Consider the following 26,006-nt stretch of genomic DNA (forward strand, 5'->3'; position numbering starts at 1 on the left):
TCCCCTCAGGATTTCTCGTAATCTGCCTTTGCCTGCCTAACTTCCTTTGTGACCTGATTACAGCCTAGCTTATATCTGCCATAGGCTTCTGAGTCGCTTGATAATTTATATGCATCCCATGCATTTTTTTTCTCTGTTACGAGTCTCATTAGTTCATTAGATAACCATTTAGGCCTAAACCTTGAATGATATTTCTTGATAGGTATGAAACTTTTAGTAGCATCCACGATTAATTCCTTGAATGCTTCCCACTTAGAATTTACTGTTGGTAACATCGTCAGTTAATCCCACTGTGCAGAATTTAAACCTGTCAGAGACCACTGTACTCACCTTTACGGAAGCAAAAACCCTTTCCTTTACCCCTGATGGTTTGTTTGTTATTGTTTGTTTGTTATTTGGTTTTTAGGAGCATTAGCAACTAAGGCCATATTGCTCCGGGATATGCGGTGGTCATTCCCTGACCTTTCCGCATTCTCCGTATTTGGTGGTGATGGGCTCGAACCCCGGTCTAATCAAGAAGCGTGTGCTATGCACTGCTACTCCTTCCCACCTGGCTACGGAGGCGCCCCCTGATGGTAATTAAATCTTTAAGTAAATCCCACATCAGTACACTGTGATCACTGCCACCTAGTGGTTTCTTTATCTGCAAATTCTTAATACACAAATGATCACTGCTGATAACCAGATCAAGAGTATTACTCTCTCTGGTTGCCTCTCGAACATGCTGCTGCAGAAAACAATCATCCAGTAAATCCACAAATATCTGACTAGTGTGTGAGTGACCAACCCACAAGTTCCAGTAAATATCTGGGAAGTTAAAATCCCCCATTATAAGACATTCCGATTTACTAGCCCACTCTATTTCTCTGTACAATTGTTCATTGTACTCATTCAAGTCATTAGGCCTATAACACACTCCTACTCTTATTTTTGCTTTCGCAGTGCTTATGTCACACCAAACTGACTCAACAGTGCACTGTTCATCTATATCAACTAGGTGCATTACTTTTGATTTTATGTTTTTCTTAATTAACAGCATAACACCTCCTCCCTTTCTATCCTGTCTATCCTTTCTGTACACATTGTACTCCCCAAATTCCAGTTCTGCATTCCTTATATCTGTGTGACACCATGTCTCTGCTATCCCAACAATATCAGCCTTTGATGTCTTGACCAACACTTCAAATTCATTTACTATACTTCTAGCATTGGTATACATGCAAGCATACTTGCTCCTATTCCTATTCACCCTAACATATCCCATATACCCACCTATTTCACGATGACTGTCATCGGTCCCTGAAACCCCCAACACCCCTTGCTCCAGGTCGCTACTTATTCTAATAGAAGTTGTGCAAGAATCACCTTTACTTCTGTCTGCGGCTACTGTTAAACTATTAGTCCTTGTATCCCCCCCAAGCTATCAGTTTTCCGACCCACCTAACACTGCCTCAATAGCATCAGCAAATATTCTTGCACCCTTTCTATTTAAGTGTATCCCATCCCTGTAGAAGCAGTCTCTCCTGCTAACTACAGGAGTCTTTCCTGTGATCACGACATACGGTCGAAAAGCGTTGTCAGCTTCAGGAAGGAAAATTGTTTTGTAATTTTTTTCGTTAAATTCTTTTAATTAATTTTCTTATTTTTATTTGCGTTAAATTGAGTTTTATTGTGTTAAATTGATTTTTAATTATTTTTTAAATTATTTGTTACTCTAATGTAAGTTTTCCGATTTTTTCGTTTTAATTTCTGGAGAGTATCATACGTAATGGTTCTACGTACTATATTGAGGTATACTTCTCTTATTATTTTACAAATGTTGATATCAACATAGAACGTATTGAGTATTATAGCTTTGGTTCATACTATCTATACATCATTTCTGTATGCTTGTTTGTTATTTGGTTTATAGGAGCATTATCAACTAAGGCTACATTGCTCCGGGATATGAGGTGGTCATTCCCTGACCTTTCTGCATCCTCCGTATTTGGTCGTCACGAGCTCGAACCCCAGTCTAATCAAAAAGCGTGTGCTACACACTACTGCTCCTGCCCACCTGGCAATTGGCAAAATTTATTATATCTCATATTGTGAATAACTTCACAACAAGTTACCATGATATTGCACTACCTCGAATAAGTAATGTTTCACCAATGGAGAAGACCATTGTTACTTATTCTCGGCAGATACTACCACCCAACGGCACTGTTTCGAAGCTTGTTGGCTTCTCGTTGGTGGGTGGGCAGTATCCTGGTGTTGCAATAATGATAACCCAGTTATCAAGTATAACTTCACCATATGGGAGATGCCTGAAGGTGTGCAAGTAATTTAGATTACAAAGCATTTTAGACTAACTTGTGCATCAGTTAACTTCTTCGCAATCTGAGGCTTTTAGCCCTAAAATGCTTTGAAATCTAAATTACTTGCACACCTTCAGGCATCTCCCATATTGTGAAGTTATACTTCATAACTGGGTTGTCCTCATTGCAACACCAGGGTACCTGCCCACCCACCGATGAGAAGCCAACAACAAGCTTCAAAACAGTGACATATGTGGGGGCTCGATGCTGCCCGAGTTACTTTTTTTTTTTTTGGTTTTTTTTTAGGAGCATTAGCAACTAAGGCCATATTGCTCAAGGGATATGCCGTGGTCATTCCCTGACCTTTCCGCATCCTCCATATTTGGTGGTGACAGGCTCAAACCCCGGTCTAATCAAGAAGCATGTACTATGCACTACTGCTCCTTCCCACCTGGCTAAGGAGACGCCCCCGAGTTACTGAGAATAGGTAATAACGGTCTTCCCTAATGGGGAAATATTGCCTATTTGAGGGATTTATGAGTGAGGAGTAGCTGCACCTTTCTTCTTTCAATGGCATTTCTTCTTACTCCTCTCCTACTATCACTTTCCTCCACGTTTTTGCTTTCCTAAGTCTAATAGGGACAGATATTGGATAACACAGTTTCTTATCCCATAAAATTTTACAAAAGGTTTCCGTCTGGGTGGTGGTATCTGCCAAGAATAAGTAACAGTACTCTTCTCCAATGGTGAGAGTTACTTATTCGAGGAGTGCAATATCATGATAACTCATTGTGAAGGAATTCACAATCTGAGATATACTAAAATGATGCCAATTCTTAACTACTTAGTAGTTGGCTGCATACAGAAATGATGTATTCATGCTAACTTGTGCATCATATATATATATATATATATAAATGGATTTTTAATGTAACTCTTTAAAAGAAAAGTCTAAGGAGTCACATAGAAAAGAGGTAAACAGTAGATGAAATGGTTTTGGTGAATGCAAGATTAATAAATTAGATATGACAGATGCACCTAAAAGTGCAAAGCAGCATTAAAGGATGCAAGATTATATGTAATTTGTATTAATATTAAATTAAATTAAGTGTAAGTGGATGTGAAAGTTACACAAGGTGCCAGTAATTAAAAGGGTGAGGAAAGTAGAAAAAGAACAGTGGTAGATTAGTGAAAGGTGAAAGAATTTTAATATCCAAGAGGTTATGATGAATTAAGTAAATTATGGGCTGAATTGCCAAGCCAATATAAAGCGGAGGAAATGTAAGGTAAAATTAGTACAACAAAAATTGCAAATAAAAATGAAAATGGTATAAAAATGAAAATAAAAATAAAATGAAAATAAAAATAAAATGAAAATAAAAAAAATGAAATGTAAATGGTATAGCTGTCATCAGATATGGGGGGGAAAACAATTTTAGTAAACGTTCTAATATAGAATCTAATAATGCAAAAATGCTTGATCTTATGTGAGCAGAAATATTGATACATGATGAGGTATTTCATCACGGGACTACTCCTGACCATGTATCAGGAACTGTGTTTCTATACTTGTCCATAGCAGTAGAAAAAAAAAGTGAAAGGCCAAAAAGGAATGAAATGAAATTAGCACTTTTTAATACAGTATGGACAAGGTAATTTAATTAATATTAATACAAATTATATACAATATACATACATAATATTCAAAGAAAGTGCATCAAACCTTAAAATTGCAATTGTCATCTGAATAATGTAAGTATATGGCAGTACTTCTCCCAGATTGCATCAGATAAGATTGACATGCTTAGGTGATGACGTAATTATTATTATTATTATTAGCCAAAAATTCTGATTTACCCTGAGAGAGAGAGAGAGAGAGAGAGAGAGAAACAGAAGTATATGGGAATCACCAAGAAAGAGAAGAATGATGATATCCAGCTCAGGACCCTGGGTGTGCCAAGCCCATACTCACCAGATGTGAGCCACTGGGGCTAATATTGCATCAGCTGTTACTTTCAGCTATATGTTTGTTTTGTTTGTTATTGGTTTTTAGGAGCATTAGCAACTAAGGCCATATTGCTCCAGGGATATGCGGTGGTCATTCCCTGACCTTTCCGTATCCTCCGTATTTGGTGGTCACGGGCTCGAACCCTGGTCTAATCAAGAAGCGTGTGCTGTGCACTGCTGCTCCTGCCCACCTGGCTACGGAGGCACCACTTTCAGCTATATAAGAATGCTCTGCAAGAGTTGCAGTCATTCCTTGCTTGTGTCAGGATGGCAAGTTACGTGCAGTTGACGTCACGAAGAAAGAGAGCAATTGTTGCTTTATGTGAGGAAAGATGTTCTTCCCGTCATATTGCTTATAGAGTGTCTTGTAATCAGTCGATAGTGAGTAAATTTCTTTCCAAAGCTCAAGAATAGTGGTTCTGCTGATAGGAAAAAAAGGAACCAGAAGCAAACGAGTCTCTACACCAAAACACGGCTGTGTTTCGAAGCAGTTATGCCTTAAAAACCACAAAGCTTCTTCATCTGAGCTGAAAAGAGAATGGGAAGAACATACAGGAGTGTTTGCAAATGCAGTAACAGTCAGAAGACGCCTCTTCAAAGATGGACTTGTAGCCCATTGTCCTAAGAAGAAGCCCTTCCTCACACAAAAAATGAAAAACGCCCAATTAATTTGGTGTAAGGAGCATGTTAAATGGACCCCCGAGCAGTGGAAGTGAGTTATTTTCTCGGATAAGAAGAAATTCAACCTGCATGGCTCTGATGGGAGACAAATGATTCGCCATAGATGTGGTGAAGAATACTATCCAGACTGTATGGTGCCTACAGTGAAATTCCCTACCAGCCAAATGATATGGAGGTGCATTTCATAACGCAGAGGTAGGTCACCTGCAGTTTATAAAAGATTCTGTAAATTCCAATGGATACCTGGCTATATTGGAAGGCAAATTGCTGCCAACCATTAGAGACCATTTCAACTTGCCAAGTAACTGCATCTTTCAGGATGACTCTGCTCCTTGTCATTGGGCGAAAAGTGTAAGTAGGCACTTCTGTAGTTACTTTAGCTTCATTTGTGCATTAGAGGTTCAACAGTAATGTGTTTACATTTGTTACAGGTGAAAAAATGGTTGGAAGAACGGTCTATTACAACTGTTAGCTGGTCAGGAAACAGCCCGGCCGGACCTGAATCCTACAGAGAACTGCTGGCATTGTCTGGAATCTGCAGTTGCCAGAAAGAAACCAAAGACCCTTCTTGAACTTCAGGAAGCCATAATTCATGTTTGGAACCACGAACTATCAGTTGATTATCTTCAGAAATTGATCTTCTCAATGGTGTGCTGTTGTCGTCAGGGCCAGAGGAGGTTCAACTAAATATTAGTTTGCACCTGGTGAACTTTTCATTTTGTTTTCCATTTAAAATGATAAACTGAAGCAAATTGAGGGCTTCTGATAACATTCCAGCCGTAATTGTCGTTTTTACCAAAACTGTTGTATAAAGGTTGCAAATGCTCATTTTGGAATATTTTGAGAGCACCTGTCAAATATTACTTAGCTTTGCCTTAACTATTAATAAATATCTTTTGTTTATATTTCTATTTGTGATGCTAGTTTTTGATTTTTGATTTGGTAGTTGTTGGCGCATCGGCTTCTGTGGCCATATTGCACCTCCCAAGGTTTTTGCAGTACTTTGATCCAAGCCCGAGGCAGGAATCGAATCCGCAACCTTTGGGGTGATGCTAGTCATTAATGTAACATACCATCATGAAAAAGGGTTAGAAATGTGAAATTGCTAGGTGATGCAATTTCTTTGACCACCAGTGTACATATAGTCAGAGAGCTCAGATGAAAAAAAACAAAAAACATGAGTATTACTCCACAGAGCCAACATGAAAAGCATATATGTATATATATATGCACTATATATATTCTTTATATATGAGGGTGTTTAATCGTCTTGTGGGTATATCGAAAAAATGTCACGACAGCAAACACATTAGTATGACCATGAAATGTCTGCCAGGGATTAAGTTGATGATGTTGTAATGTTGAAAGCAATGTTGAGAAAAAGTAGCGAGTTAAGATTCAAATTGAAAGTATCTGCTATTCTGCCAAGACATGATAGAAGGGAGTACATGATGAGTATTTTTCAATAAATGCGATCCAAAGTGTGTTTCTACAGGGATGGGATACACTTAAATAGAAGTGATGCAAGAATATTTGCTGATGCTTTCAAGGCAGTGTGGATTGAAAAACTGCTAGCTTCGAGGGATGCACAGATTAACAACAGCGGAAGTTTTGATAAACATTATGTACTGCATAGGAGATTTTAACCTAAGAGATACTTCATGTGTTATGTGATAAACGGCACCTCTGTAGCCAGGTGGGAAGGAGCAGCAGAGTGTAGCACATGCTTCTTGATTAGACTAGGGTTCGAGCCCGTCACCACCAAATATGGATGTGGAAAGGTCAGGGAATGACCACCGCATATTCCCGGAGCAACATGGCTTTAGTTGCTAATGCTCCTAAAAACCAAATAACAATGTGATAATCGAATGTGCCAAAAATGTAATGCAATGCATATAATCGCCCACCTTACTCTTCCTTCCCACATGCATCTAACGTTTTTTTTTTCCCCATCGCTGAATTAGCAATATGTTGTAATTCTGTTGTTTTAAAACATCTATTTAAATACAATGTTTGTTATTTAGGAGCATTAGCAACTAAGGCCATATTGCTCTGGGAATATGCGGTGGTCATTCCCTGACCTTTCCGCATCCTACGTATTTGGTGGTTACGGGCTCGAACCTCTGTCTAATCAAGAAGAGTGTGCTACGCACTGCTGCTCCTTCCCATTAAATACAATCAAAGTTCTTAATAGCATGCCTCTTTTTAACATCCCAAAATGTTATAATGACTTATGGGTAGATCCCTGCCTTCCCATAAAACTAATGCCATTTTACATTTGTAATTTGAAAGACAAATGAATTTTCTATAATGACCCAAAAATTTCCACCACTGTGTCTTGTTTTTATATAATATTTGCTTTTCAAAATGCAAGAATGCTAGTTAATTGAAGCTAATGATAAGCTTTGAGGCGGGACTGACTTGTTGGCAATTCTCCACTCTTGCTGGCAATTTTTCACACTCATTGGCAAAATGAAATTAACTTTGACTAGAAGTTCATCTCATTACACAGAATTTATACACTATGTTTATTAATATGTTCCTACAAAGTGACTAGCTTTCCCCTTGCGAGAGAATTTAAACAGAGAAACATTGACTTAAAATAATTAGAAGCACAAAATTAAGATTTTACAAGGTGTAGATAATGGTGTGTGTACTAAGACTGACGTCGCTAAACAGTTCAGCATTCCTAAAAGAACACTGTTCACCATTCTGAAAGACTGAAGAAAAACTGAAAGCTCAGAGAAATCAGCTGCACCAGATGAGATCACGGACGTTGAAACTTTTGCCACGTTTTCTGTTTTTTAATTTTAATTGAAATTTTCTTCTTACTGCACTCTTTAGGGGCCATTTTTATCAGTTTACAACAGTGTCAAAATTATAAAATACAAATTAAATAAATTTATGTGAAATAAACAATACAAAAAAATCACATCAACTAAAGCAGTGTTTCCCAAAGTGTGGTACTCTTACCACCAGTAAAGATAATTAAATGGGCAACATTTCTGGCTGCATAAATTGTAACTAAAAGCCACTATTTCAAGTATTGACATTTTCTTTTTATGGGTTTCAGGTTCCCTTCATTTGTTTTTTTTTCACAGCAAGAGTCTACTTATGGCTGTGAAGCAAGAGTCTTCTTCTTTGTTTGTATACCCCAAACAAGACAATGACTTAGTGGCAGCCTATAAACAATACATTTTATAATCGTTTTTATTATATATGCATCGGTACTATATATAGTTTGTGGTGGGATCATCTTGCCAGGTTATCTTGATGAATGCCCTACGAAGGACAAAGAAATAATAAAACTATATACATATATGGAAAGCTGAAACAAAGAAAATCTGCAGGAATTGAAATGAGAAAAATTAAGCCGGTCAAAGGGATATCAATCTTTCATTCTTGCCACCTTTTACAAATTATATCACTCAAAGCTGTACAACAGACAGTGCAGTTGGGACAGAATACTCTTTCAGCAAAGTTAGGATTTGGTCGGCAGTGAAGTTTCAGTTAGCATTCCATAAAGTGAGAAAGCAAATATGAGTGCAAAAAACCAATTCAAATCATTAATATACACTACACTTTCATTGTCTAGTAGAATCGTATGTTAGGTTATAAGAATCAATTTTGAAAACCTTTGTGATATTTTTCTGAAGTGCATTTCTGGACATCACGATATCTTTATCGTGATATTGTTAATTCGCAGTTTCCAGTTTATGCGGCTTTTTTGTTAGTTATTATAAACGAGTAGTAAACTCAGTCTTATTGCATTTGCGATAACATGTATATCTGGAATTGTGTGGATTTTTATGTTATTGTGGTGAAACGTGTTTCCCCTAACATAAAATCTTCAATCATATAAAAAACATGAATAAATTTTCAGAATCTTCTCTTCTTCATTCCTATATCTAAACTTAGTGAACTTTTTACTCTGTCTCACTTGTGCATATCATGTTGCAATTTGCACTGGCCATAAGCTTATACAGCATCAGCCAAAAAAAAAAAAAAAAAAAAAATTCCCATTTCACCCATCCGGTCACTCCAAATGTTTGACTAGTTCAGCCTTAAATTTATTTAAGCTTTCAACTTCCACAACAACAGGCGAAAGTCTGTTCCAGCAATCAACTACCCATTGGCTAAAGGCAAACTTCCACACATCTATTCTACAGCTGTCTTTCCTCAATTTGAAGCTATGCTACCTTGGGGTCTTAGTCTGAGCAAGCGGAGGTATCCCATCAGCATTCAGCCTGCTCAAACCATTCAAGACCTTACACACTTCAATCAGATCACCTCACAGGTGCCTGGTCTCCAGAAGCTGAAACTTGCAGAAATTAAGCCTTTCTTCATAAGCGCATCCCTTTGTTCCTCTCACCAATCTTGTTGCCCTTCTCTGTACTACTCTACAACTCTATAACACCTCTACATCCTTCCTAAAATGAGGCCTTCAGACCTGTATACAGTACTCAAGGTGTGGTCTGACCATTGCATTATACAAAGGGATAATCAGCTCCTTGTCTCTGCTAGCAAAATTCCTATATATCATTAGCAAAACTCCATGACCTGCTCTGGCAGCCCATCTGCACTGCTCAGAGAACTTCATATCTGACTGCACAATTACCCCCATGTATTTTTCATTCTCCACCTCCCTGAGTATAGTACCACAGAGTTGGTAATTTCTCTTGGGTTACTGCTACACATATGCAGTACTTTGCATTTGTCAAGGTTAAACTTCAGTGGCCACTTCTCCGCCCATCTGCCTAACTTTTCTAGATCCTGTTGCAGTAGGATACCATCTTTAGTGTCATTAACAACCCTGCCAACCTTTGTATCATTTGCAAACTTGGACATTAAGCCTGATGTACCTTCATTGATATCATTGATAAATACACAAAACAACAATGAGCCCAGCACCAAACTCTGGGGGACTCCACTAATAACATTAGTCCATATAGAGCAGTGTGCATTTATTACCACTCTATGCCATCTCCCATTCAACCATCCCTTTATTCATTGCAGTAATGTCATACTGCTCCAATTTGTACAGCAGTCTTCTATGTGCAATAGTATCAAAAGCTTTCGTGAAATCGAAGTATATGATATCAAAATTATTTTCAGCATCCAGTTCCTTTGCGACCACCTCGTAGTATCCAATCAAATTGGTCTACAACTCTATAACACCTCCCCTCTACAACTCTATAACACCTCCAAGACTTCCCCTTAACAAACCCATGCTGTGTCTGAACTATTGCTGCTGTCTTGTCTAGGTGATCCTGTATCACCTCTTTAACCAGTGACTCCATTATATGAATTGGGGATATATTTGCACATCTCCAATCCATGGGGACCTCCCTTGACTCTAAGGATGCTCTCATAATAATGGCCAAGGGTTTGCTTACTTTCCTTGCTGCCTCCTTCTTTATAACTGGATAGGTTACATCTGCCCCAGGTGCCTTTTTTATGTTTAACTTCCAACAATTTTCCTCCACTTTGCTCTCAGTTATCACAAAATCATTTAGCTCCCTGTTAGAGTTTGATGAAAATTCTGGCATTCTCCTCCTTGAATAACTCCTCATGTGTGAATGTAGATGCAAAATATTCATTCAGTTTATCAGCTACTTGAGCAGGATCATCAATAGTCTAACCATCTTAAGTGGACCAATATGATTCATCCCCTTCCTTCTAGAGTTTACATAAGTAAAGAACTCTTTTCTGGTTTTATTGTGTCCTTTGGCAAAGATTTCTCATAATGTACCTTTGCCTGCCTAACCTTCTTTGTGACTTGATTACAGACTACCTTATATCTGTTGTAAGCTTCTGTGTCGCCTGATAATTTATACACATCCCATGCATTTTTCGTCTCTGCCATGAGCCTCATTAATTCATCTGACATTCATTTAGGCCTGAACCTTGAACAGTATTTCTTAGTTGGTATGAAAAGCCTAGTAGCCTCCAAGATTAAGTCCTTGAAGGCTTCCCATTTAGAATTCACCGTTGGTAACATCATCAGTTGATCCTACGCTACAGAATTTAAAAACTGTCTGAGACCTGTGTAGTCACCTTTATGAAAACAAAAACTCTTCCCTTTAACCTTGATCGCAGTTATACTTAAAGTAAATCCCATTAGCCAGGTGGGCAGGAGTGGCAGTGCGTAGCACATGCTTCTTGATTAGACCAGGGTTCGAGCCCATGACCACCAAATACGGAGGATGCGGAAAAGTCAGGGAATGACCACCGCATATCCCCGGAGCAATATGGCCTTAGTTGCTAATGCTCCTAAAAACCAAATAACAAACAACAACAATCCTACATGAGTACACTGTGATCACTGTCACTTAGTGGTTCCTTTATCTGCAAATTCCTAATGCATTCATCATCACTGCTGATAATCAGATCAAGGGTTTTACTCCCTCTGGTTGCCTCTTGAACGCTTTGCTGTAGAAAACAATCCTCCAATAAATCCACAAAAGTCTTGCTAGCGTGCGAGTGACCAAGCCACAAGTTCCTGTCAATATTTGGAAAGTTAAAATCCCCCATTACAAGACATTCTGATTTACTGGCACATTCTATTTCTCTGCACAACTGTTCATTGTACCTATCAGCATCATTAAGCCTAAAACATACTCCTACTCTCATTTTCCCTTTCCCAGTGTTTATGTCACACCAAACAGACTCAACATTGCACTGTCCACCCATGTCAACTGGATGCACTTACTTAGATTTTACGTGTTTCTTAACTAACAGCATAACCCCCCCCTCCCCTGTCTATCCTTTCTGTATACATTGTACTCCCCAAATTCCAATTCTGCATTGCTTATGTCTGTGTGACATCACGTGTTCTTTGTTAATAATTAACACTTATCTTCTTTTTTTTTACTGTTTTCGATTTTACAACTCCTCCCCCCCAAAAAAAGTCAGTGAAGAGAAATATCAGATTACAAACTGTTATGTTTAGTCAGTATATATATTAATTAAGCTATGTCCGTAAGCGTAAATTTATTTTTAATTTACTAACCTGTGGATAGGAATATTCTTCCTATATTCTCGTATCATTTAATTTTGTTAATTGGTAAGAAAATAAAGTGTAAATTTGTTCTTTATATCTTCATTTTTATAGTCTATGGGTAATATTAATCCTATTTTTGCATATTGCAATCGCTGTTTAATAGAATCAAAATTCAATTCACAAACATGATAACAATAACCGGCACTTACTACATATTGTATAGCCTTCAACTGTAATTTTGAGTGAAATTTTATTATGGAGAGTCCGTAAAGTGATTTTATCATGAGCCAGTTGTACGATTGTAGGCATGAAACTTTAGCAAGTTTCATTTATAATAACAAATAGAATTATCCCTTGATTATGGCTGAAAACCAGTAGTAAGGAGTCTACTTTCATTTTTTTATAAAAAGCAAAAACTTAGTTCTGAAGTAGAAGCAGAAAATAAACCTGTGATAATTATCAAGGAAAAAGAAGAAAATAAAGAAACACATGGCATCAGTGACAAAAAACAAAGAATAGTAACACAAGCACTAATCCCAACACACACGAAGTGGAAATTGTTGCAGAAAGAGGTAGGCAACTAGATAACTTGAAAAAAATATATAAATTATAACAAAAATTGGGAAAGCAAGTACAACTTGATATACTTTGACAAATGTCACAGTGGAGCGTCTCGTAAGTTTTGCAAGATTTTTCTAAGAAATGACTTGAACACGCTCCAAACAACGGCAGCATATTTATTTCAGCACCTTTCAATAATTTTCAGAAGGCAAGTGATAAAATTGGTAAGCTTGAAAAATATAATAATTCTGAGCAGCATGCATACAGTCTTTCCATGGAGAAAATTCATTCACAAGGACTGCATAAACCAATTCATCATCATCATCATCATCAGCCATTTTCAATCCACTGCAGGATGAAGGCCTCTCCAGCAACTTTCCAGTTCCTTCTGTTTTGAGCACTGGCCATCCAATTACTACCCACAAACTCATGAATTTCATCTATCCATCTCCACCTTTGTCTTCCAGGTTTTCTACTAGCTCCTCTTGGGTACCATTCTGTTATTTTCTTAGCCCATCTGTTATCATGTCTTCAAGCTATGTGTCCTGTCCAAGACCATTTTAGTTCTTTAGTTTTGATAAGAATATCCTTTACTTGAGTTTGCTGCCTAATCCATGTGTTTCTCTTCTTATCTAACAGTCTGATTCCCAATATAATTCGTTCCATTCTTTGCTGTGTAGTTCTCAGCTTCTCTTCCATTCTTTTGGTGAGTGCAAGTTTCACTTCCATAAGTCATGGTGGGAAGTATACATTGGTTCATTATTTTACATTTCAGACAAACTGGGATATTCCTCTTCAGTATGTGACTATATTTCCTGAATGCTATCCATCCAAAATTTATTCTTCTCTTGACTTCCAGCCATTTATCATTATTACAGCTAATAACTTGTCCCAGATAAGTATATGACTCCACCTTTTCAATTACTGCTCCTTCAATCATTATTTCCCTTTCTGTGGCATACTTGTTCATCATTACTTTTGTGTTTTAGCCATATTCATCTTTAGTCCAAAATCCTAACTAACTGTGCATAACTGATTAAGATTTTCCTCTAATTCTTTGGGATCGTGGCTTATGACCACAATGTCATCTGCAAATCGTAAATGGTTTAGGTACTCTCCGTTCACACTGACTCCTTTCTGCGACCAGTCTAATCTTCTGAAAGCTTCCTCAAGGGCAGCAGTAAACAGCTTCGGAGATAGTGTGTCTTCTTGTCGAACTCCTTTCTCGATTTTAAATTTCCTACTGTCTTTGTCTAGTCTAATAAAGGAGGTAGCATGTAGCATTCTCATATATTTTCTTCAAAATCATAATATGTGGGGCATCTATGCCTTGTCTTTCCAGTGCCCAAAACATTACCTTATGCTGTATGGAGTCAAATGCCTTTTCATAATCCACAAATGCCAGGCATAATGGTGTTTTGTATTCATTTGCTTTCTCCATTAGCTGTGATATTACGTGAAGGTGATCCATAGTTGAGAATCCTGTCACAAAGCCAGCTTGCTCTTTAGGTTGATTCTCATCAAGTATTCTTTCTAATCTGTTAGTAATGACCCTTGTGAACAACTTGTAGATATGGGATAACAAGCTAATTGGTCTATAATTTCCAATTTCTGATTTATCTCCTTTCTTATGCAGCAAAACTATGATTGCATTATTCCACTGCTTAGGCGTCACACCTTTTCTAATGAAGAGCTTTATGAAGAGCCTTACCAGTTTTTGTGTTATGTCTCTCCCTCCCAATTTTAACAACTCTACAGTAACTTCATCTTCCCCTAGGGCTTTCTGATTCTTCATTTTCTTCAATGCATGTTCTACCTCATCAGGAAGAATATCGGGTATGTCGTATGTGTTGCTAATTTACAATCCATCTTCCCCACTGCTGGCACCTCCGTAGCCAGGTGGGCAGGAGCAGTAGGGCGTAGCACACGCTTCTTGATTAGACGGGGGTTCGAGCCCGTGACCACCAAATACGGAGGATGCGGAAAGGTCAGGGAATGACCACTGCATATCCCCGGAGCAATATGGTCTTAGCTGCCAATGCTCCAAACAACACACACACACACACACACACTGCTGGCATCATTCCCTCGCTCCTTGTATAATTCTCTATAGTAGTCTTCTGCTATTTGAATTATGCCTTCTCTGCTGTTTATAAGTACACCATCGCTATTCTTCAGTTTCAGTATCATTTGTCTTTCTGTATTACTGCTCATGGCTGCTGATTTAAATCCTTTGTTTTCCCTTAATGCTTGTTCTACTTTTCTTGTGTTAAATCTTCTTATGTCCTCTCTGAGTCTCTTTCTAATGGCTTTGCATTACTCAGTATACTCAATTTTTTCCTTGTCAGTGTTTATCTTGCTCTTCATTTTTCGCCTTCGGTTCATCATAACAAGTGTTTCTTGACTAATTTTTTTCTTCTTTGGATTTCTTTTTCCCTATAGGTTTCTTGGGCTTTATCACTTTCAAAAAGTTGTAATATTCCTCATCAATACCTTGGTCCTGAGCAGTCTGCAGAAGCTCAAACTTGTTCTTAAGTTCCAGTACATACTGCTTTTTCTCCTCTTCTGTTATCTCAAAGACCTATGTATTATTTACTCAAGTCAGTTTTTTCCTTTCCTTTCCTACATCTATATCAAGTGTACATCTTACCATTCTGTGATCACTTCCAACATTTACCTTATTCAGGATGGTAACATCATTCACAATATGATGTTAGTACTAATTAATGAAAGCAAAAAACAGAAATGTGATAACCGGAAATCTCTTTTTGTTTTAATTGAGGGCTTATATTTTTTGGCTAAAGACGAAATACCTCACACAACAAAATATGAACCTTTAATTAAATGAATAATACTTAAACACGATGAAACCCTAAATGCCTGGATAGAAGAGCAAAGCAGCCGTTCAACATATATCAGTAAAGCAACTGGATCTGAATTTATTTCATGTATTGCCAAAGTACTCGATAAGCAGGATGTGAAGAACATTAAAGGTAAATACTTCTCTTTAATGGACAACGAATATCAACAATATAACTGAAATTACTATCTTAATATGTTTTGTGGATGATGGAAACATCAGGGAAATGTTTTTTTGTTTGGTCAAACCTGACAGTACAGATGCGGAAGCGATAACTCAAACTATTGCGAGAGAATTTAAACAGAGCGACAATGACTTAAAATATTTAGTGGTCTTTGATGATGCTGCAAATTTTTCTGGGAATATTAATGGGGTTGGAGTACAGAGGAAAATCTCTGAAATGGCACAAAGAGAAATACTATACATTCATTACCGAGCACACACACTTTCATTAGCCTTAACTAGTGCAAAAAATAAATATCCAACCAACACCTGTTACACATTATAAAAGACATCTAAATTTGTTTCAAAAATCATCAAAACTTGAGACAGTATTACATGATGTACAAACTAACCTGGAAGAGCCACTGTTAAAAATTCCCGAAACGATTGAAGTTTGTTGGCTGAGCATTTCCAATCGATTACTGCAGTGAAGTTGTGTTATAGTAGCATCATGATGGCATGTGAACATATTCACAAAGATGGAGCTAACCTTGAATCACTGGCAGGTGGAATTTTATTGGAATTAGAAAAATCTAGCTTTTTAATTAATCTCTGCATCTTGCACGAAGCTTTATTCGCTGTTTCAAATTTGAGTACAGTTTCACAAAATAGCTCCACTTATCTTCACTGCTGATGCTTATCAACTCAACAAAACAACATTTAGAAAATGTATTGCCAGATTGTATAGAACAAAAACCCAGAAAGTACAATTTGTAAAAATTATCGTAAAATGCTTCAAACTATTCATCATATTTGACCAATTGTTCTAAATGAAAATATTAGTACAAAATGGCAAAAAAATTTGTTGATACCATGGTCAGTCAAATGAAGGATCGTTTTAATGACAAAGCAATGTTGATATAAACGTTACTGCAAAGTTTGAATCTTTCTGTGAACTAACAGAAGATGACATAAAGATAATCTCATCTTGTCTAAACTTGGAATTTGATCCTTTCTGGAATGATATTTGCTCATTTAAATATGTGACAAAAACAGAAGGTCAACTCAACAACAATCTTATACGTTCAATTTTGGAATCAAATATTGGATATGTTGAGCTTAAGACATTATGTATCAAGCTATGCTGTATTCCTGTTTCAACTGCTAGTGAAGAACATTCTTTTAGCACAATGAATCGGTTGATGACAAAATTAAGGAACCGAATGGGACAGGAAACATTGCAAGATTGAATGAAGATAAGTGCCCGAATGAGAATGCCCAAATGAGTTATCGGAAAAATTAATAAATGAAGTGATTGATACATATGCGAAAAAACAAAGAAGAATAAGATTATTATAATACTTGTACGTTGATTATAATTTGTATGTTTTTTTTTGCGAATTTTAATCTGCGATTTTCGTATTATAAAACTGCGATTATTGTCATTAATGTGGTTTTTGTGAACTGACTATTAGTATTTAGATGTTAAATAATAAATATTTCCTTTTGTTTCCTATTTTGTTTTCTCATATAATCTTATTACAACATTCATAAATATACAGATTTGTCTGTAATATATACATATGTTACAAATATTAAATAATAATAAAAAATATGCACATTGCCATTGGTAAGCCATATGAAACCATATACAAGATATTGCAACTTGGAAGATTATTTTTGCTTTATTCAATGTTGAGATTTATTGAATTTTTGCCCTGGCAATGCCTGCACTATACCTCACAGGTGTACTACAAAAAGAATGTTTGTACAAAAATTTTTTGTTCAAAGTTAATGAGTGAAATTTTTCTACTTTCCTAAATGCAGACACTTTCCTAAAAGCAATTTTGAAGGGAAGTTTTATGGTTCATGCAAGGTGTAAGGGAAACGCCTGTGCAATGCAGCATTCTTGCAACTTTTTTGTTTAGTGGTCGCATCTACATATGACAGCAGGCATTGTTCCAAAAAATAAATAAATAAACACACTACATGCATGTATTTGGTTTAAATATTTAAATACACCAAAAAAAAAAAAACATACATCTACAATTTTGAAATTTTGCAAACTTGAAGTTTTAAAAATTGTAAAATGGAAGAGACTAATAGTTTCATATCTAATGTCTGTTTTTTTTTTCCTTTCAGCAGAATTAATAAAAGTTTTGTTTTAGTTTCAGTGAAAATAATTTGTGCAAAATATACAATACTTTTAAATGCTCAAATTTTTAACTAAAAAATAAAAATGTTACATTCGAAGTATTGTAATCCAGTAATAGAAGGTCAAACATTGGTATCTCCAATAAAAAATCATAAACACCATAAACTTTTTCTAGAAAGAAACTTCAGCACCAGGAGCAAGGCAAGTATTTTTGTTACAAAAAGGGGCATGATACATTAATACCATTCAGGTTTTCAAGTGAAAGTTAAAGCGAAATAGAAAAACACAGGGGAGAGATGTCAAAATGACTCCCAGTGACCGACAATAGTTGTTTAAAGGAATGCTTATTCATAGTGAACCACTGGATGCTATAAACTATTAACTTTACCTAGACAGATAGGAGCAAAAAATTCATTTTTGTATTTGCCTGTCTACCTAATTATTTCTCATGATATTTTTCAATGTACTTTAACATAATATAATAAAAGATGTATAACCTATGACAGCAGTTCCAAGCTTTCTTTCCTTGTGCCCCCTTCTCCCATAAATAGTGTCCTTTGCAATCAGTGTGCATCAATAGCATCTTTATTTTTCCTGAAGTATTTTTTATTGTCATTATTGCAGAAAGAAGAGTGTGCTCACAGCTTAAAAAAATGCTGACCTACAATATTCATTATGATGAGAATAAATTCCAACCTGTTAATGCATACAGTCTCCTATTCCCATCTGTTGTTACAGTATCTCCTCTTCTACTGCCCTTCAGTTTATAACGAATCTTATATCCAGTTATTATGCCATTCTGAGATTCTTTTGGTGGTGGTTCCCATCTCACAATGATACTCTAGAGAGATATTATTATTAATTAGGTCTCATAATATAACTAAAATAGCTTAAGAATAAATGTTAATAAGGCATATCATACATGAAAAAATTAATAAGATACTTACAGTTGAACTAGCAGCTTCTAATGTTACATTTTGTGGTGTATCACTGGGAACTGAAATAGTAGTAATAACACAAATTAGATAAAGTAAAGAAAAAAATATCATCTGCAATTAAGGAATAACAATTTTTAAAGGATGAAAGAATAATAATACTTGAAGTAGTTTAATAATATAAGGGTTCAGAAAAGTAAATTGTCATTTATCCTAACTGTTTTTACTTATTCTTCAAAAATCAAATGTCCGTATTCAGTATTACACAACTGCATACTTCAATATACAGGATGGGGAAGAGAAATTGACAATTTGAAAAACCAATTTTCTGGGTACCAGAAAGGGAGGTTTGTGTCACCTGATGTACTCTTGCCCACATCATACCATTTGGTAATAATGGAACAATGGAATAGTGCACATTTACAAAAGCTACTAGATGTTTATTTTGTATTCACTTTAAGCTTAAGCATCAATATCCTGTACCACCTGCTCATGCCATTTTAGCATGTATGTAATTTTGAAGAAACTAGTTCTGCTCTCAAAAAGAAGCTTCAGGGTGGAATATGTATTGTCCATACATCAGAAAACATTGCAACTGTCAGGACCACATTCATACAGAGATCTCAAGTGTTGTGCACATAAGCATGTAATGTCATTGAACTTATCCAATAGGGGTATATGATGAATATTGCCCCAAGACTTAAGTTTTCATCCTTAAAAGATTACAAAATATAAGAGCAATAAAGCTCAATCTTTCCTAGATAAATAACATTGTTAAATATAAGAGAACATCTCATACCTTTGTCATACCTTGGGTACAAAGTACTGCAATAATTAAAACTTCACAATTTTCTTGTCCATCAAAATTTTGTAAAGAAATGCTAACTCAAATGGATCATGATGGAGACTTAGTATTACTACTTTCCTTGAATTTATTCAAAGTACCCACTTTCACAACAACAGATGGAAGTTTTTTCAATAATTAACTAGTAGAAGGCAAACTTCCACGCATCTATCCTGCAACCATTCTTCACCAATTTGAATTTATGCTCCCTCATGAGTGTAGTGTCAGAAAGTATTTTATGGTACTTCTCCTCTTGTTCTCAAAACCTATGCTCCAGAGCTTACTCCTGTTCTGTGTCACCTTTTACACTTTCTTATTCCAATGGTGTTTTTCCATCTGCTTGAAAATTTTCTCGTATCCAGCCAGTTCCTAAAAAGGGTGACAGATCCTTCCCATCCAATTATCATCCCATTGCACTTCTAATCTTCCTAAAGTAATGGAGAAATTCGTTAACTGCCACCCGCCTGCTAAACTATTTAGAATCATTCCATCTAATTGCAGTATGGGTTCCATCAGTGCTGATCCACTGGAGATAAACTAGCTTATATTACCCACTATGCACAAATTCAATGGAAAAGCTTAGTGAAACTCGTAAAATAGCACATAAAATAGCAGTTGTTCCTGACAGTTATGATCCCATTCTGAGATTATTTTGGTAGTGGTGGTTCCCATCTCACAATGATACTCTAGAGAGATATAATTAATTATATTAGTTATATTAGGTCTCATAATATAACTGAAATAGGCTTTTGATCGTGTTTAGCATAAAGATCTTCTAAATGAGCTCCTACCTTATAGTCGCAAATTGTTTTTGGTAACTGGGTATCTGGTTTTCTTTCTAACCTCTCACTGTGGGTGATGGTAAATGGCTCCCTGTCTTCTACTTCTCCACTAATGCTGGTGTTAGTATTAGTAATGGCTGCATGGTGCAAGAAAGCCTATGGCTTATGCTGCACCAGCCAAAAAAAAAAAAAAAAAAACCGCAAATAAAATAATGATAAAAAAAAATAAATAAATAAAGGACAAAACCCTGTTCCCCAGGGTTTTGTCCTTTCACCCACTCTTTTCCTCTTATATATTAATGATCTTCTTCCATAGTTTTGCTGATGATAGCACATTGCATTCCAGTTTCAGAAACCTTACCCTGCACAAAGACTTCAACTTCTCGAATATCCACTACCAATTCTTTAAATGCTGATCTCTAAGTAATTCTCAAGTGGGACAAGGATAATTTAGTTAATTTAAATTCTTCTAAAACTCAGTCCTGTCTTATATCTCACAAAAAGGATTCTTCTGCCCCTATGCTTATCTTCAACCACACTCAGATTTCTAGACAAGATCACATATCTCTATTAGGATCATCCTGACTTCTAATTTCTCTTGGCATAAGCACATCACAAATATGCTTCCTCTACATCTAAAAATCGGGGGGGGGGGGGCCTCAGTGTTACTTTTTTCTAAACAGCTACTTCTTCTGTACAAATCACAAATCCACTATCACAGAATATTGCTCCCATAGAACAGTGCCCCTTTAACCTTTCTCAGATTTTTAGACTGAATTCAAAACAGGGCGGTTAGGTTAACTAATCATCCATCTCTTACAAAGTCTCTTCACTCTCTGTCTCACATACATTCTGTTCCTTTTCTACAAATATTTCCGTGGACATTCTTCTGAATTTGCTTCTAAAATTACCCCCCCTTCCAAACCAGTCCGAACACGTGCTGAAATCAGACAACATCCTTTTACTATCCAACTTGAAACTCATAGAACCAGCTTTTCTTCTTCCGAATTTATTCCTTCAACTTCCATCTTCTGGAAAAACCTCCCTTTACAAGCAGTTCCTGAAAATTACCATTTACAGAAATTCAAGTCTGATGTGAAGAAGTATCTTCTTTTATCTTCTCAACCTTCAACCCATGCATGGTACTAAGTAATACAGGTTCTAATACCTTTCATGTTTGGGGTTTCTTAAAAAAAAAAAAAAAGGAAGAATGCCATCAGCTGTGAGCATATTCAATCCATTCAAGGCCTTAAACATCTCAATCAAACCTCATCACAGGTACCTAGTCTCCCGAGTGAAATTTGCAGAACTGAACCCTTTCTCGGAAAGAGCACCCTTCTGTTCCCTTCACCAATCTCATTGCCTTTCTTTGCATATGTTCCAGTAGATCTATATCCTTTCTAAAATGAGGTCACAAGACCTATACACAATACTCAAGATGTGGCCTAACCACTGCCTTGTACAAAGGGATAATCACCTCCTTATACCTGCTAGCAAAGTTCCATCATACCATTGACAAAACCCCATAAACTATCCTGGAAGCCTGGCTGTACTGCTCGGAAAATTTCATACCCGACTGCACAATTACTCTGTCTTTTTCATTTTCCACTACTCTGAGTGTATACCACACAATTGGGTTTGTTAATCTGTGATTACTGCAAACCAACTTAACATTGTAAATGCAATACGTTTGTATTTGTCAATTTTAAACTTCAACTGCATTTCTCAGGCTAATTTTTTTAGATCTTTTTTTTTTTTTTTTCTGTTTATACTCCGGCACGACAACCAAGTCAATGCAATACGTTTGTATTTGTCAATTTTAAACTTCAACTGCATTTCTCAGGCTAATTTTTTTAGATCTTGTTGTGTTGAAGTAGCTTACTATTATTACAGCCATTATCCACCCTGCCAACCTTTGTCATCTGCAAACTTAGCCTGGTATATCTTCATCAATATCATTAATAAATATTTAATGCAAAACCTTGAAAAACCAGGGTGCACTGTTCTTCCTCACCCCTTTTGCAGATGATGACCAGCTCAAGACCAGCATTTGCAACCCTACCCCCCAGAGCAAGAGTAAGGACTTTTACAGGATTGGAATACAGCATCCGACTCAGAGATGGCAGAAGTGTATAGAAAAAGATGGTGACTTGTGGAAAAATAACAGTGTGTTTATTAATGATTGAAGATTAATTGACATAAAAGACACAGTTGTAGGAATTAAGTTTTCTGAGTAAAAATATAGGAGGCATTACTTTCATACCGCTCCTCATAGGACATTTTTATTCAGCTGGATCTTTTCCCTTAATTTATAAAAAAATGTACTGGCAAATTTATTTATTTTTATATCAGATTTTCCTAAAACAGATTTTCCTTTAGCTGCCATATCATTCCTCCTGGATGGCCTTAATGTTGTCAAAACATTGTCCATTCAACACCCTCTTAATTTTCAGGAACAAAAAAATAGTTTGCTGGTGCCAAAATGAGCAAGTAGGGAGGGTGCTCAATAGTTGTGACTGTTTTCTTTGCCAAAAATTGCTTCACATTGTGTGTGGACATGTCATGGAACAGCTTGCGTTTAACAAGTTGTGTCTTATTGCATGATATTGCATAACACCCAAATAATATTGGCTGTTGACTGTAATGGCCTGAGGGATTCCCTTCTACTTCTGACTCTTGTCTCTCTCTCTCTCTCTCTCTCTCTCTCTCTCTCTCTCTCTCTCTCTCTCTCTCTCTCTCTCTCAGGGTAATTCAGAAATTTTTTTTTTTTTTTTTGGCTGGTGCAGCATAAGCCTCAGACTTCCTTGCACCATGTGGCTAATAATAATAATAATAATAATAATAAATTCCTCTGATGTCAAAGAAAACAATCAGCATCATCTTGATGCAAGATTGTTTGAGTCAAATCTTCTGCATGGATGAGCTCAGTGATTGCCACTCTAAGCTTTGTCTTTTCATCTCCAGGTAGTATTGGAAGCATCAACTCCCTAACCTATCACAATTCACTTCAAAATATCAGGGATGTCTTCAACAGATTCAAGGAAATCACGACAACAACTGATTCTTTTTTTTTTCCTCTCCAGGTTCAAGCTTTGTGGCACAAATCTTTTGTTACTCCTAAATTATTTTTCAAAATGTTGCAAACCATTTCTCTATTAATGTTCAACATGTCAGAGATTATACGGATAGCGATTCTTTGGTCTTCATTCACAAGATTTGGGACTCTTTCGATGTTTTCTCCAGTTTGAATGAAACTAGCTGTCCTGATCTGGGGTCATCCTCAATTGACTCTTGTCCATCATGAAAACATGCAAATCACTTGAACACACATGTACAGGATAGACACTCATCTCCATAAAACTTTTTCAAGTCTTCAAATGCTTCCATCACACTTTTACCCAACTTAAAATAAAATTTAATTACTGAATGCTGCTCCATCAAATTTCTGACAATGTACCACCAACACCTTGTAACAACTGCCACAACTACCGAAGCAAGGCTCACACGCATGCACTCTATCAAAAGAGCGCACTATAGCAGTTCAAATGGTGCATTACTTTTTTAATGTAGCATTCACAGTGCAGACAGGAAAATTCAGTCCTGTTATTTAACTGGCAGACTGCATGGTAGATAATTTCATAAATGAAAAATAAATAATTTTCTGACAGCATTATTAAATTATTCATTTTATCCTCAATGTTAATAAACATAATAAAGATATCTTGGGGAGAAATTTTATCAAATTCTCTAGAATCAGTTTTATAAGTATTCGAAGGACTTGAATAGTCTATGTACTCCCCCCCCCCCCATTGTGTAATCACTGTATAGGATTTAGCTGCTAATGCTCTTAGAATCAGTTTTTTAAGTATGTGAAGGACTTAAAATAGTATTCTATACTCTCCCCCCCACACACACACCCCAATGTTTACTCACCTCACTGCATAGAATTTAAATGCTCACTGACAGCTATTCTCATGTTTCCATCTGTTATATAAAGGAGGCAGTCAATCAATACAAAACAACTTTGCATATAAGTATAGTCTGAGCTATCACATTTCCCCCCTCTCTCCTTCCCCCCACTTGCTCTCTCTCTCTCTCTCTCTTATCTCTGACAAATACCAATTATTAAAGCTGGGAGAACAGCCATAAGATAATACATCCTTCTTGGTCAGAGAATGTGGAACTTGCAAAGAGTGCCAAAATCTTTTTTCTTCTAATTTATTATTATTCCCTCACAAACTCTGCCCTAATTAAAAATAAAATAAAATAAACAGTTCCCACTTTAATGCAAAGTAATTTAAAATAATACAAACAAAAAGACAAATATTTAAGCACTTGATAATTAATAATAATTTCATACCATCTGGATATGTTCTTGAAGTAACTTCTTCAGTACTAAGTCCTGGTCCATTCTGGTTGTATGCCACTACCCAAAAACTATACTCAGTGAACTTTTTCAAATTGTGAAGGGTATAACTGGTTTCAGATGTACTAACTTCATGTTCTTCTGATGTTCCTATCTCCATGTAATATAATTTGTATCTCTGAATAGGTCCATTTAAAATATCAGGTGGCTGCCATTCCACAAATATAGAGGATGCAGAAGTTGGTTTAGACTGCAAGTTTTGTGCTGGACTAGGAACGTGAACTGAAACAGAAATGAAAAGTGCACAAAAAATAGATTTCAAAAATTATATGATATTTATAAATTATTAAAAATATGATTTACTTTTAAGATATGATTGTTTATATAGACAGAATAATAAAACACTTAAGTACTGGGAACATGTATTAGCATGTCACAAGGCCTCAGATGGCAAATGATGCAAGAAAGCAAGCTTATACAGAAAGAGCCAAAAAAAATTCCCACATCACTTGTCCATCCCCTCCAATAGTTTGTCTAGTTCTTCCCTGAATTTATTCAAACTACCCTCTTCCACAAAGTTTGTTCTTACCATCAACTATCTGCTGGCTGAAAGCAAACTATCACACATCTATCCTGCAACCATCCTTCCTCAATTTGAATTTATGCTCCCTCGTGTGAAGTCTGAGCGAGAGGAAGGATCCCATCAGCATTGAGTTCTAAATCAAATCAGAATCGAATCATTAGAATTGAGTACTCAATTCTAATGACATTCATTCTCTCTCTCTCTCTCGTGCAGCATTTCTGCCTGTCCAGAATAGATATCTTCCAGAATGGTAATGCTACACCTCACAGGGTCCATATTATTAAGCAATGATTCAAAAATTATGAATTCAAAATTGCCCACTTATGGTCCTCCCAATCACTTGGCATCAATCCAACAGAACATTCAAGAGAATTTCTGGAGTGGCACCTACAATACAGATTTCCACAACCATGAATTGGCAAATTTCCTTGTGGATGAATAGTTCTGGATTTCTGTATGAGTATTGTGGATTTCATGCCCTGCTATGCCATGCCATACCAGTGTGCATGTGCGTACACACACATATGCAGTGGCCCAACATAACATTGATAGTTTTTAGTGGGTGTTTACATTATTCTATCCTCCACTAATGTACAACTATAAATACATACAGTAATTCCCCAGTTAATATAATAGATATTTTCCTAAAAAGTAGTAAGCAAAAAAAAACAAGACAGAACAAACTTTCCACAACAGAAATAATAGAAAAGGTGGAGGTGGCATCATCACAGATCACAATTTTACACTGATATAATTTTAAATGGGTT

The 26,006-nt window shown here is 36.3% G+C and overlaps 1 protein-coding gene across 3 annotated transcripts in view; it reads right to left on the reverse strand.

Moving 5' to 3' along the window:
• Nucleotides 1-26,006, reverse strand: part of fra (neogenin protein frazzled) — a 442,642-nt gene that overhangs the window by 174,929 nt on the left and 241,707 nt on the right. For all 3 annotated transcript variants that reach the window (XM_090381703.1, XM_090381704.1, XM_090381702.1), the window contains exons 10-12: nucleotides 24,651-24,938; nucleotides 18,677-18,726; nucleotides 18,426-18,570 (exon numbers count right to left, since the gene is read on the reverse strand). In XM_090381703.1, coding sequence (XP_090237829.1) covers nucleotides 18,426-18,570; nucleotides 18,677-18,726; nucleotides 24,651-24,938 — 483 coding nt within the window. The remainder of the gene's footprint in view (nucleotides 1-18,425; nucleotides 18,571-18,676; nucleotides 18,727-24,650; nucleotides 24,939-26,006) is intronic.

This window comes from Mastigoproctus giganteus, chromosome 9, assembly GCF_048544385.1.
Source record: "Mastigoproctus giganteus isolate SK-2022 chromosome 9, ASM4854438v1, whole genome shotgun sequence".
In the NCBI taxonomy this organism is placed as follows: Eukaryota; Metazoa; Arthropoda; class Arachnida; order Uropygi; family Thelyphonidae; genus Mastigoproctus; species Mastigoproctus giganteus.